Source organism: Lissotriton helveticus, chromosome 8 (genome assembly GCF_964261635.1).
Source record: "Lissotriton helveticus chromosome 8, aLisHel1.1, whole genome shotgun sequence".
Taxonomy (NCBI): domain Eukaryota; kingdom Metazoa; phylum Chordata; class Amphibia; order Caudata; family Salamandridae; genus Lissotriton; species Lissotriton helveticus.
In genome coordinates this window covers 11,315,404-11,329,452 of record NC_136069.1, presented here as the reverse complement: position 1 = coordinate 11,329,452, position 14,049 = coordinate 11,315,404, and the positions used below count along the sequence as shown (strand labels likewise).

Here is a 14,049-nt window from a genome sequence, read left to right as displayed (position 1 = left end):
AGGGGGGTACGAGTGCCTGGGGTAGGAATGCCTGGGGTAGGAATGCCAGGGGGCAGGAGTGCCTGGAGTAGGAATGCCTGGGGTAGGAATGCCAGGGGGCAGTAGTGCCTGGGGTAGGAATGCCTGGGGTAGGAATGCCTGGGGTAGGAATGCTTGGGGGGGTAGGAATGCCTGGGGTGTAGGAATGCTTGGTGTAGGAATGTCTGGGGTACGAATGCCAGGGGGGTACGAGTGCCTGGGGTAGGAATGCCTGGGGTAGGAATGCCAGGGGGCAGGAGTGCCTGGAGTAGGAATGCCTGGGGTCGGAATGCCTGGGGTCGGAATGCCTGGGGTCGGAATGCCTGGGGTACGAATGCCAGGGGGGTACGAGTGCCTGGGGTAGGAATGCCTGGGGTAGGAATGCCAGGGGGCAGGAGTGCCTGGAGTAGGAATGCCTGGGGTCGGAATGCCTGGGGTCGGAATGCCTGGGGTCGGAATGCCTGGGGTAGGAATGCCTGGGGTAGGAATGCCTGGGGTATAGGAATGCCTGGTGTAGCAATGCTTGGTGTAGGAATGCCTGGGGTAGGAATGCCTGGTGTAGGAATGCCTGGGGTAGGAATGCCTGGTGTAGGAATGCCTGGGGTAGGAATGCCTGGGGTAGGAATGCTTGGGGGGTAGGAATGCCTGGGGGGTAGGAATGTTTGGTGTAGGAATGCTTGGGGTGTTGGATTCCTTTCCACCAACACTTGCCTGTGGAGGCTCAGTAACAAGTGCAGACCCCTCCCCCTCCCACCAGCTCCAAAGATGCTTAGTGTCTCCAAGGGGCCCCCTTTCTTGGAACCCCTCCCACCCCCAGTCCCACTCTCACAAGCTCCCCTCTTACCCCCCCCCCCCATGTTCACCAAGTGTGTTTCCTATCCCCGCTTGGAGGGGAGCAGACATCACCACCGCAGTGCTCACAGCTCCGCGGAGTTCACTCTCTCTCTCTCTCTCTCTCTCTATCAGTCACACAGCTCCGCAGAGTTCACTCTCTCTCTCTCTATCAGTCACACAGCTCCGCGGAGTTCACTCTTTCTCTCTCTCTCTATCAGTCACACAGCTCCGCGGAGCTCACTCTCTCTCTCTCTATCAGTCACACAGCTCCGCGGAGTTCACTCTTTCTCTCTCTCTCTATCAGTCACACAGCTCCGCGGAGCTCACTCTCTCTCTCTCTCTCTCTCTATCAGTCACACAGCTCCGCAGAGTTCACTCTCTCTCTCTCTATCAGTCACACAGCTCCGCGGAGCTCACTCTCTCTCTCTCTCTATCAGTCACACAGCTCCGCGGAGTTCACTCTCTCCCCTTCTCTTTCAGCCTCACAGCTCCGCGGAGCTCACTCTCTCCCCTTCTCTTTCAGCCTCACAGCTCCGCGGAGTTCACTCTCTCCCCTTCTCTTTCAGCCTCACAGCTCCGCGGAGTTCACTCTCTCCCCTTCTCTTTCAGCCTACAGCTCCGCGGAGTTCACTCTCTCTCTCTATCAGTCACACAGCTCCGCAGAGTTCACTCTCTCTCTCTCTATCAGTCACACAGCTCCGCGGAGCTCACTCTCTCTCTCTCTATCAGTCACACAGCTCCGCGGAGTTCACTCTTTCTATCTCTCTCTATCAGTCACACAGCTCCGCGGAGCTCACTCTCTCTCTCTCTCTCTCTCTATCAGTCACACAGCTCCGCAGAGTTCACTCTCTCTCTCTCTATCAGTCACACAGCTCCGCGGAGCTCACTCTCTCTCTCTCTCTATCAGTCACACAGCTCCGCGGAGTTCACTCTCTCTCTCTCTCTCTATCAGTCAGACAGCTCCGCGGAGCTCACTCTCTCTCTCTCTCTATCAGTCACACAGCTCCGCGGAGTTCACTCTCTCTCTCTCTCTCTATCAGTCACACAGCTCCGCGGAGCTCACTCTCTCTCTCTCTCTCTCTCTAGCAATCACACAGCTCCGCAGAGTTCACTCTCTCTCTCTATCAGTCACACAGCTCCGCGGAGCTCACTCTCTCTCTCTCTCTCTCTCTCTCTCTATCAGTCACACAGCTCCGCGGAGCTCACTCTCTCTCTCTCTCTCTATCAGTCACACAGCTCCGCGGAGTTCACTCTCTCTCTCTCTCTATATCAGTCACACAGCTCCGCGGAGCTCACTCTCTCTCTCTCTCTCTATCAGTCACACAGCTCCGCTGAGCTCACTCTCTCTCTCTCTCTCTCTATCAGTCACACAGCTCCGCGGAGTTCACTCTCTCTCTCTCTCTCTCTCTCTATCAGTCACACAGCTCCGCGGAGCTCACTCTCTCTCTCTCTCTCTCTCTATCAGTCACACAGCTCCGCGGAGTTCACTCTCTCTCTCTCTATCAGTCACACAGCTCCGCGGAGCTCACTCTCTCTCTCTCTCTCTCTATCAGTCTCACAGCTCCGCGGAGTTCACTCTCTCCCCTTCTCTTTCAGCCTCACAGCTCCGCGGAGTTCACTCTCTCCCCTTCTCTTTCAGCCTACAGCTCCGCGGAGTTCACTCTCTCTCTCTATCAGTCACACAGCTCCGCGGAGTTCACTCCCCCTCTCTCTCTATCAGTCACACAGCCCCGCGGAGTTCACTCTCTCCCCTTCTCTTTCAGCCTCACAGCTCCGCGGAGCTCACTCTCTGCTCTTCTCTTGCAGTCACACAGCTCCGCGGAGTTCACTCTTTCCCCTTCTCTTTCAGCCTCACAGCTCCGCGGAGCTCACTCTCTCCCCTTCTCTTTCAGCCTCACAGCTCCGCGGAGTTCACTCTCTCCCCTTCTCTTTCAGCCTCACAGCTCCGCGGAGTTCACTCTCTCCCCTTCTCTTTCAGCCTCACAGCTCCGCGGAGTTCACTCTCTCCCCTTCTCTTTCAGCCTCACAGCTCCGCGGAGCTCACTCTCTCCCCTTCTCCTTCAGCCTCACAGCTCCGCGGAGTTCACTCTCTCTCTCTCTATCAGTCACACAGCTCCGCGGAGCTCACTCTCTCCCCTTCTCTTTCAGCTGACTGCTCAGGTCCTGGAGAAGAAAGGCGTGGGCATCGCCCTGGTGGACTCCAAGAAAGGGGCGAAGCTCGCCAAAAAGCTCGGTAAGTCCTTGAATTGTGGTGATGTCATGACCTTGGAGAGATTTAGCAGCTTGGATGACGCACCGTGTGCCCTTCAACACCTCTTGTTCCTCCTATGAAGCTAAGACAGGCAGCCTGCATCTCTCTCTATGCACCTCAGTCCTGAGCTAGAGACCCCTGTCATCTTAACACTGCGATAGAAGCACAGCTCTCTCTATGCACCTCAGTCCTGAGCCAGAGACCCCTGTCAGCTAAACACTGCGATAGAAGCACAGCTCTCTCTATGCACCTCAGTCCTGAGCCAGAGGCCCCTGTCAGCTAAACACTGCGATAGAAGCACAGCTCTCTCTATGCACCTCAGTCCTGAGCTAGAGACCCCTGTTGTCTATACACAGCGGTAGAAGCACAGCTCTCTCTATGCACCGCAGTCCTGAGCTAGAGACCCTTGTCAGCTAAACACAGCGATAGAAGCACAGCTCTCTCTATGCACCTCTGTCCTGAGCCAGAGACCCCTGTCAGCTAAACACTGCGATAGAAGCACAGCTCTCTCTATGCACCTCAGTCCTGAGCTAGAGACCCCTGTCATCTAAACACTGCGATAGAAGCACAGCTCTCTCTATGCACCTCAGTCCTGAGCCAGAGACCCCTGTCAGCTAAACACTGCGATAGAAGCACAGCTCTCTCTATGCACCTCAGTCCTGAGCCAGAGACCCCTGTCAGCTAAACACTGCGATAGAAGCACAGCTCTCTCTATGCACCTCAGTCCTGAGCCAGAGGCCCCTGTCAGCTAAACACTGCGATAGAAGCACAGCTCTCTCTATGCACCTCAGTCCTGAGCTAGAGACCCCTGTTGTCTATACACAGCGGTAGAAGCACAGCTCTCTCTATGCACCGCAGTCCTGAGCTAGAGACCCTTGTCAGCTAAACACAGCGATAGAAGCACAGCTCTCTCTATGCACCTCTGTCCTGAGCCAGAGACCCCTGTCAGCTAAACACTGCGATAGAAGCACAGCTCTCTCTATGCACCTCAGTCCTGAGCTAGAGACCCCTGTCATCTAAACACTGCGATAGAAGCACAGCTCTCTCTATGCACCTCAGTCCTGAGCCAGAGACCCCTGCCAGCTAAACACTGCGATAGAAGCACAGCTCTCTCTATGCACCTCAGTCCTGAGCCAGAGACCCCTGTCAGCTAAACACTGCGATAGAAGCACAGCTCTCTCTATGCACCTCAGTCGTGAGCTAGAGACTCCTGTCATCTACACACAGCGATAGAACCACAGCTCTCTCTATGCACCTCAGTCCTGAGCCAGAGACCCGTCAGCTAAACACTGCGATAGAAGCACAGCTCTCTCTATGCACCTCAGTCCTGAGCTAGAGACCCCTGTTGTCTATACACAGCGGTAGAAGCACAGCTCTCTCTATGCACCGCAGTCCTGAGCTAGAGACCCCTGTCAGCTAAACACAGCGATAGAAGCACAGCTCTCTCTATGCACCTCAGACCTGAGCCAGAGACCCCTGTCAGCTAAACACTGCGATAGAAGCACAGCTCTCTCTATGCACCGCAGTCCTGAGCTAGAGACCCCTGTCATCTAAACACTGCGATAGAAGCACAGCTCTCTCTATGCACCTCAGTCCTGAGCCAGAGACCCCTGTCAGCTAAACACTGCGATAGAAGCACAGCTCTCTCTATGCACCTCAGTCGTGAGCTAGAGACCCCTGTCATCTACACACAGCGATAGAACCACAGCTCTCTCTATGCACCTCAGTCCTGAGCCAGAGACCCGTCAGCTAAACACTGCGATAGAAGCACAGCTCTCTCTATGCACCTCAGTCCTGATCTAGAGACCCCTGTCATCTAAACACAGCGATAGAAGCACAGCTCTCTCTATGCACCTCAGTCCTGAGCTAGAGACCCCTGTCATCTAAACACAGCGATAGAAGCACAGCTCTCTCTATGCACCTCAGTCCTGAGCTAGAGACCCCTGTCATCTAAACACTGCGATAGAAGCACAGCTCTCTCTATGCACCTCAGTCCTGATCTAGAGACCCCTGTCATCTAAACACAGCGATAGAAGCACAGCTCTCTCTATGTACCTCAGTCCTGAGCTAGAGACCCCTGTCAGCTAAACACTGCGATAGAAGCACAGCTCTCTCTATGCACCTCAGTCCAGAGCTAGAGACCCCTGTCATCTGAACACTGCGATAGAAGCACAGCTCTCTTTATGCACCTCAGTCCGGAGCTAGAGAGCCCTGTCATCTAAACACTGCGATAGAAGCACAGCTCTCTCTATGCACCTCAGTCCTGAGCTAGAGCCTCCTGTCATCCAAACACAGCGATAGAAGCACAGCTCTCTCTATGCACCTCAGTCCTGAGCTAGAGACCCCTGTCATCTAAACACAGCACTAGAAGCACAGCTCTCTCTATGTACCTCAGTCCTGAGCTAGAGACCCCTGTCATCTAAACACAGCGATAGAAGCACAGCTCTCTCTATGCACCTCCCTCCAGAGCTAGAGACCCCTGTCATCTAAACACTGCGATAGAAGCACAGCTCTCTCTATGGACCTCAGTCCAGAGCTAGAGACCCCTGTCATCTAAACACAGCGATAGAAGCACAGCTCTCTCTATGCACCTCAGTCCTGAGCTAGAGACCCCTGTCATCTAAACACTGCCATAGAAGTACAGCTCTCTCTATGCACCTCAGTCCTGAGCTAGAGACCCCTGTCATCTAAACACTGCGATAGAAGCACAGCTCTCTCTATGGACCTCAGTCCAGAGCTAGAGACCCCTGTCATCTAAACACAGCGATAGAAGCACAGCTCTCTCTATGCACCTCAGTCCTGAGCTAGAGACCCCTGTCATCTAAACACAGCGATAGAAACACAGCTCTCTCTATGCACCTCAGTCCTGAGCTAGAGACCCCTGTCATCTAAACACAGCGATAGAAGCACAGCTCTCTCTATGCACCTCAGTCCTGAGCTAGAGCTTCCTGTTATCTAAACACAGCGATAGAAGCACAGCTCTCTCTATGCACCTCAGTCCTGAGCTAGACCCTCCTGTTATCTAAACACAGCGATAGAAGCACAGCTCTCTCTATGCACCTCAGTCCTGAGCTAGAGACCCCTGTCATCTTAACACTGCGATAGAAGCACAGCTCTCTCTATGCACCTCAGTCCTGAGCCAGAGGCCCCTGTCAGCTAAACACTGCAATAGAAGCACAGCTCTCTCTATGCACCTCAGTCCTGAGCCAGAGACCCCTGTCAGCTAAACACTGCGATAGAAGCACAGCTCTCTCTATGCACCTCAGTCCTGAGCCACAGACCCCTGTCAGCTAAACACTGCGATAGAAGCACAGCTCTCTCTATGCACCTCAGTCCTGAGCTAGAGACCCCTGTCATCTAAACACAGCGATAGAAGCACAGCTCTCTCTATGCACCTCCCTCCAGAGCTAGAGACCCCTGTCATCTAAACACAGCGATAGAAGCACAGCTCTCTCTATGCACCTCCCTCCAGAGCTAGAGACCCCTGTCATCTAAACACTGCGATAGAAGCACAGCTCTCTCTATGGACCTCAGTCCAGAGCTAGAGACCCCTGTCATCTAAACACAGCGATAGAAGCACAGCTCTCTCTATGCACCTCAGTCCTGACATAGAGACCCCTGTCATCTAAACATTGCCATAGAAGTACAGCTCTCTCTATGCACCTCAGTCCTGAGCTAGAGACCCCTGTCATCTAAACACTGCGATAGAAGCACAGCTCTCTCTATGGACCTCAGTCCAGAGCTAGAGACCCCTGAGGTCTAAACACTGCGATAGAAGCACAGCTCTCTCTATGCACCTCAGTCCTAAGCTAGAGACCCCTGTCATCTAAACACAGCGATAGAAGCACAGCTCTCTCTATGCACCTCAGTCCTGAGCTAGAGACCCCTGTCATCTAAACACAGCGATAGAAGCACAGCTCTCTCTATGCACCTCAGTCCTGAGCTAGAGACCCCTGTCATCTAAACACAGCGATAGAAACACAGCTCTCTCTATGCACCTCAGTCCTGAGCTAGAGACCCCTGTCTTCTAAACACAGCGATAGAAGCACAGCTCTCTCTATGCACCTCAGTCCTGAGCTAGAGCCTCCTGTTATCTAAACACAGCGATAGAAGCACAGCTCTCTCTATGCACCTCAGTCCTGAGCTAGAGACCCCTGTCAGCTAAACACTGCGATAGAAGCACAGCTCTCTCTATGCACCTCAGTCCAGAGCTAGAGACCCCTGTCATCTGAACACTGCGATAGAAGCACAGCTCTCTTTATGCACCTCAGTCCGGAGCTAGAGAGCCCTGTCATCTAAACACTGCGATAGAAGCACAGCTCTCTCTATGCACCTCAGTCCTGAGCTAGAGCCTCCTGTCATCCAAACACAGCGATAGAAGCACAGCTCTCTCTATGCACCTCAGTCCTGAGCTAGAGACCCCTGTCATCTAAACACAGCACTAGAAGCACAGCTCTCTCTATGTACCTCAGTCCTGAGCTAGAGACCCCTGTCATCTAAACACAGCGATAGAAGCACAGCTCTCTCTATGCACCTCCCTCCAGAGCTAGAGACCCCTGTCATCTAAACACTGCGATAGAAGCACAGCTCTCTCTATGGACCTCAGTCCAGAGCTAGAGACCCCTGTCATCTAAACACAGCGATAGAAGCACAGCTCTCTCTATGCACCTCAGTCCTGAGCTAGAGACCCCTGTCATCTAAACACTGCCATAGAAGTACAGCTCTCTCTATGCACCTCAGTCCTGAGCTAGAGACCCCTGTCATCTAAACACTGCGATAGAAGCACAGCTCTCTCTATGGACCTCAGTCCAGAGCTAGAGACCCCTGTCATCTAAACACAGCGATAGAAGCACAGCTCTCTCTATGCACCTCAGTCCTGAGCTAGAGACCCCTGTCATCTAAACACAGCGATAGAAACACAGCTCTCTCTATGCACCTCAGTCCTGAGCTAGAGACCCCTGTCATCTAAACACAGCGATAGAAGCACAGCTCTCTCTATGCACCTCAGTCCTGAGCTAGAGCTTCCTGTTATCTAAACACAGCGATAGAAGCACAGCTCTCTCTATGCACCTCAGTCCTGAGCTAGACCCTCCTGTTATCTAAACACAGCGATAGAAGCACAGCTCTCTCTATGCACCTCAGTCCTGAGCTAGAGACCCCTGTCATCTTAACACTGCGATAGAAGCACAGCTCTCTCTATGCACCTCAGTCCTGAGCCAGAGGCCCCTGTCAGCTAAACACTGCAATAGAAGCACAGCTCTCTCTATGCACCTCAGTCCTGAGCCAGAGACCCCTGTCAGCTAAACACTGCGATAGAAGCACAGCTCTCTCTATGCACCTCAGTCCTGAGCCACAGACCCCTGTCAGCTAAACACTGCGATAGAAGCACAGCTCTCTCTATGCACCTCAGTCCTGAGCTAGAGACCCCTGTCATCTAAACACAGCGATAGAAGCACAGCTCTCTCTATGCACCTCCCTCCAGAGCTAGAGACCCCTGTCATCTAAACACAGCGATAGAAGCACAGCTCTCTCTATGCACCTCCCTCCAGAGCTAGAGACCCCTGTCATCTAAACACTGCGATAGAAGCACAGCTCTCTCTATGGACCTCAGTCCAGAGCTAGAGACCCCTGTCATCTAAACACAGCGATAGAAGCACAGCTCTCTCTATGCACCTCAGTCCTGACATAGAGACCCCTGTCATCTAAACATTGCCATAGAAGTACAGCTCTCTCTATGCACCTCAGTCCTGAGCTAGAGACCCCTGTCATCTAAACACTGCGATAGAAGCACAGCTCTCTCTATGGACCTCAGTCCAGAGCTAGAGACCCCTGAGGTCTAAACACTGCGATAGAAGCACAGCTCTCTCTATGCACCTCAGTCCTAAGCTAGAGACCCCTGTCATCTAAACACAGCGATAGAAGCACAGCTCTCTCTATGCACCTCAGTCCTGAGCTAGAGACCCCTGTCATCTAAACACAGCGATAGAAGCACAGCTCTCTCCATGCACCTCAGTCCTGAGCTAGAGACCCCTGTCATCTAAACACAGCGATAGAAACACAGCTCTCTCTATGCACCTCAGTCCTGAGCTAGAGACCCCTGTCTTCTAAACACAGCGATAGAAGCACAGCTCTCTCTATGCACCTCAATCCTGAGCTAGAGACCCCTGTCATCTAAACACAGCGATAGAAGCACAGCTCTCTCTATGTACCTCAGTCCTGAGCTAGAGCCTCCTGTTATCTAAACACAGCGATAGAAGCACAGCTCTCTCTATGCACCTCAGTCCTGAGCTAGAGACCCCTGTCATCTAAACACATCGATAGAAGCACAGCTCTCTCTATGCACCTCAGTCCTGAGCTAGAGACCCCTGTCATCTTAACACTGCGATAGAAGCACAGCTCTCTCTATGCACCTCAGTCCTGAGCCAGAGGCCCCTGTCAGCTAAACACTGCGATAGAAGCACAGCTCTCTCTATGCACCTCAGTCCTGAGCCAGAGACCCCTGTCAGCTAAACACTGCGATAGAAGCACAGCTCTCTCTATGCACCTCAGTCCTGAGCCACAGACCCCTGTCAGCTAAACACTGCGATAGAAGCACAGCTCTCTCTATGCACCTCAGTCCTGATCTAGAGACCCCTGTCATCTTCACACTGCGATAGAAGCACAGCTCTCTCTATGCACCTCAGTCCTGAGCCAGAGACCCCTGTCAGTTAAACACTGCGATAGAAGCACAGCTCTCTCTATGCACCTCAGTCCTGAGCCAGAGACCCCTGTCAGCTAAACACTGCGATAGAAGCACAGCTCTCTCTATGCACCTCAGTCCTGAGCTAGAGACCCCTGTTGTCTATACACAGCGGTAGAAGCACAGCTCTCTCTATGCACCGCAGTCCTGAGCTAGAGACCCCTGTCAGCTAAACACAGCGATAGAAGCACAGCTCTCTCTATGCACCTCAGTCCTGAGCCAGAGACCCCTGTCAGCTAAACACTGCGATAGAAGCACAGCTCTCTCTATGCACCTCAGTCCTGAGCCAGAGACCCCTGTCATCTAAACACTGCGATAGAAGCACAGCTCTCTCTATGCACCTCAGTCCTGAGCCAGAGACCCCTGTCAGCTAAACACTGCGATAGAAGCACAGCTCTCTCTATGCACCTCAGTCGTGAGCCAGAGACCCCTATCATCTAAACACATCGATAGAAGCACAGCTCTCTCTATGCACCTCAGTCCTGAGCTAGAGACCCCTGTCATCTAAACACAGCACTAGAAGCACAGCTCTCTCTATGTACCTCAGTCCTGAGCTAGAGACCCCTGTAGTCTATACACAGTGATAGAAGCACAGCTCTCTCTATGCACCTCAATCCTGAGCTAGAGACCCCGTCATCTAAACACTGCGATAGAAGCACAGCTCTCTCTATGCACCTCAGTCCTGAGCTAGAGACCCCTGTCATCTAAACACAGCGATAGAAGCACAGCTCTCTCTATGCACCTCAGTCCTGAGCTAGAGACCCCTGTCATCTAAACACAGCGATAGAAGCACAGCTCTCTCTATGCACCTCAATCCTGAGCTATAGACCCCGTCATCTAAACACTGCGATAGTAGCACAGCTCTCTCTATGCACCTCAGTCCTGAGCTAGAGACCCCGTCATCTAAACACTTCGATAGAAGCACAGCTCTCTCTATGCACCTCAGTCCTGAGCTAGAGACCCCTGTCATCTAAACACAGCGATAGAAGCACAGCTCTCTCTATGCATCTCAGTCCTGAGCTAGAGACTCCTGTCATCTAAACAGAGCGATAGAAGCACAGCTCTCTCTATGCACCTCAGTCCTGAGCTAGAGACCCCTGTCATCTAAACACAGCGATAGAAGCACAGCTCTCTCTATGCACCTCAGCCCTGAGCTAGAGACCCCTGTCATCTAAACACAGGGATAGAAGCACAGCTCTCTCTATGCATCTCAGTCCTGAGCTAGAGACCCCTGTCATCTAAACACAGGGATAGAAGCACAGCTCTCTCTATGCACCTCAGTCCTGAGCTAGAGACCCCTGTCTTCTAAACACAGAGATAGAAGCACAGCTCTCTCTAGGCACATTAGTCCTGAGCTAGAGACCCCTGTCATCTAAACACTGCGATAGAAGCACAGCTCTCTCTATGCCCCTCAGTCCTGATCTAGAGACCCCTGTCATCTTAACACTGCGATAGAAGCACAGCTCTCTCTATGCACCTCAGTCCTGAGCCAGAGACCCCTGTCAGTTAAACACTGCGATAGAAGCACAGCTCTCTCTATGCACCTCAGTCCTGAGCCAGAGACCCCTGTCAGCTAAACACTGCGATAGAAGCACAGCTCTCTCTATGCACCTCAGTCCTGAGCCAGAGACCCCTGTCAGCTAAACACTGCGATAGAAGCACAGCTCTCTCTATGCACCTCAGTCCTGAGTTAGAGACCCCTGTTGTCTATACACAGCGGTAGAAGCACAGCTCTCTCTATGCACCGCAGTCCTGAGCTAGAGACCCCTGTCAGCTAAACACAGCGATAGAAGCACAGCTCTCTCTATGCACCTCAGTCCTGAGCCAGAGACCCCTGTCAGCTAAACACTGCGATAGAAGCACAGCTCTCTCTATGCACCTCAGTCCTGAGCTAGAGACCCCTGTCATCTAAACACTGCGATAGAAGCACAGCTCTCTCTATGCACCTCAGTCCTGAGCCAGAGACCCCTGTCAGCTAAACACTGCGATAGAAGCACAGCTCTCTCTATGCACCTCAGTCGTGAGCTAGAGACCCCTGTCATCTAAACACATCGATAGAAGCACAGCTCTCTCTATGCACCTCAGTCCTGAGCTAGAGACCCCTGTCATCTAAACACAGCACTAGAAGCACAGCTCTCTCTATGTACCTCAGTCCTGAGCTAGAGACCCCTGTAGTCTATACACAGTGATAGAAGCACAGCTCTCTCTATGCACCTCAATCCTGAGCTAGAGACCCCGTCATCTAAACACTGCGATAGAAGCACAGCTCTCTCTATGCACCTCAGTCCTGAGCTAGAGACCCCTGTCATCTAAACACAGCGATAGAAGCACAGCTCTCTCTATGCACCTCAGTCCTGAGCTAGAGACCCCTGTCATCTAAACACAGCGATAGAAGCACAGCTCTCTCTATGCACCTCAATCCTGAGCTATAGACCCCGTCATCTAAACACTGCGATAGAAGCACAGCTCTCTCTATGCACCTCAGTCCTGAGCTAGAGACCCCGTCATCTAAACACTGCGATAGAAGCACAGCTCTCTCTATGCACCTCAGTCCTGAGCTAGAGACCCCTGTCTTCTAAACACTGCGATAGAACCACAGCTCTCTCTATGCACCTCAGTCCTGAGCTAGAGACCCCTGTCTTCTAAACACAGCGATAGAAGCACAGCTCTCTCTATGCATCTCAGTCCTGAGCTAGAGACCCCTGTCATCTAAACACTGCGATAGAAGCACAGCTCTCTCTATGCCCCTCAGTCCTGATCTAGAGACCCCTGTCATCTTAACACTGCGATAGAAGCACAGCTCTCTCTATGCACCTCAGTCCTGAGCCAGAGACCCCTGTCAGTTAAACACTGCGATAGAAGCACAGCTCTCTCTATGCACCTCAGTCCTGAGCCAGAGACCCCTGTCATCTAAACACAGGGATAGAAGCACAGCTCTCTCTATGCACCTCAGTCCTGAGCTAGAGACCCCTGTCTTCTAAACACAGAGATAGAAGCACAGCTCTCTCTAGGCACCTCAGTCCTGAGTTAGAGACCCCTGTTGTCTATACACAGCGGTAGAAGCACAGCTCTCTCTATGCACCTCAGTCGTGAGCTAGAGACTCCTGTCATCTACACACAGCGATAGAAGCACAGCTCTCTCTATGCACCTCAGTCCTGAGCCAGAGACCCCTGTCAGCTAAACACTGCGATAGAAGCACAGCGCTCTCTATGCACCTCAGTCCTGAGCTAGAGACCCCTGTCATCTAAACACAGGGATAGAAGCACAGCTCTCTCTATGCATCTCAGTCCTGAGCTAGAGACCCCTGTCATCTAAACACAGGGATAGAAGCACAGCTCTCTCTATGCACCTCAGTCCTGAGCTAGAGACCCCTGTCATCTAAACACAGCGATAGAAGCACAGCTTTCTCTATGCACCTCAGCCCTGAGCTAGAGACCCCTGTCATCTAAACACAGGGATAGAAGCACAGCTCTCTCTATGCACCTCAGTCCTGAGCTAGAGACCCCTGTCATCTAAACACAGGGATAGAAGCACAGCTCTCTCTATGCACCTCAGTCCTGAGCTAGAGACCCCTGTCTTCTAAACACAGAGATAGAAGCACAGCTCTCTCTAGGCACCTTAGTCCTGAGCTAGAGACCCCTGTCATCTAAACACTGCGATAGAAGCACAGCTCTCTCTATGCACCTCAGTCGTGAGCTAGAGACTCCTATCATCTACACACAGCGATAGAAGCACAGCTCTCTCTATGCACCTCAGTCCTGAGCCAGAGACCCCTGTCATCTAAACACTGCGATAGAAGCACAGCGCTCTCTATGCACCTCAGTCCTGAGCTAGACACCCCTGTCATCTAAACACAGCACTAGAAGCACAGCTCTCTCTATGCACCTCAGTCCTGAGCTAGAGACCCCTGTCAGCTAAACACTGCGATAGAAGCACAGCTCTCTCTATGCACCTCAGTCGTGAGCTAGAGACCCCTGTCATCTAAACACATCGATAGAAGCACAGCTCTCTCTATGCACCTCAGTCCTGAGCTAGAGACCCCTGTCATCTAAACACAGCGATAGAAGCACAGCTCTCTCTATGCACCTCAATCCTGAGCTATAGACCCCGTCATCTAAACACTGCGATAGTAGCACAGCTCTCTCTATGCACCTCAGTCCTGAGCTAGAGACCCCTGTCATCTAAACACAGCGATAGAAGCACAGC

The 14,049-nt window shown here is 52.5% G+C and overlaps 1 protein-coding gene across 1 annotated transcript in view; it reads left to right on the top strand.

Annotated features, from left to right (window-relative positions):
- The window catches only part of CASQ2 (calsequestrin 2), a 247,467-nt gene that overhangs the window by 120,069 nt on the left and 113,349 nt on the right, over nucleotides 1-14,049 (top strand). Inside the window, exon 2 of the mRNA XM_078656366.1 lies at nucleotides 3,001-3,085. Within this exon, the coding sequence (XP_078512492.1) occupies nucleotides 3,001-3,085 (85 nt within the window). The remainder of the gene's footprint in view (nucleotides 1-3,000; nucleotides 3,086-14,049) is intronic.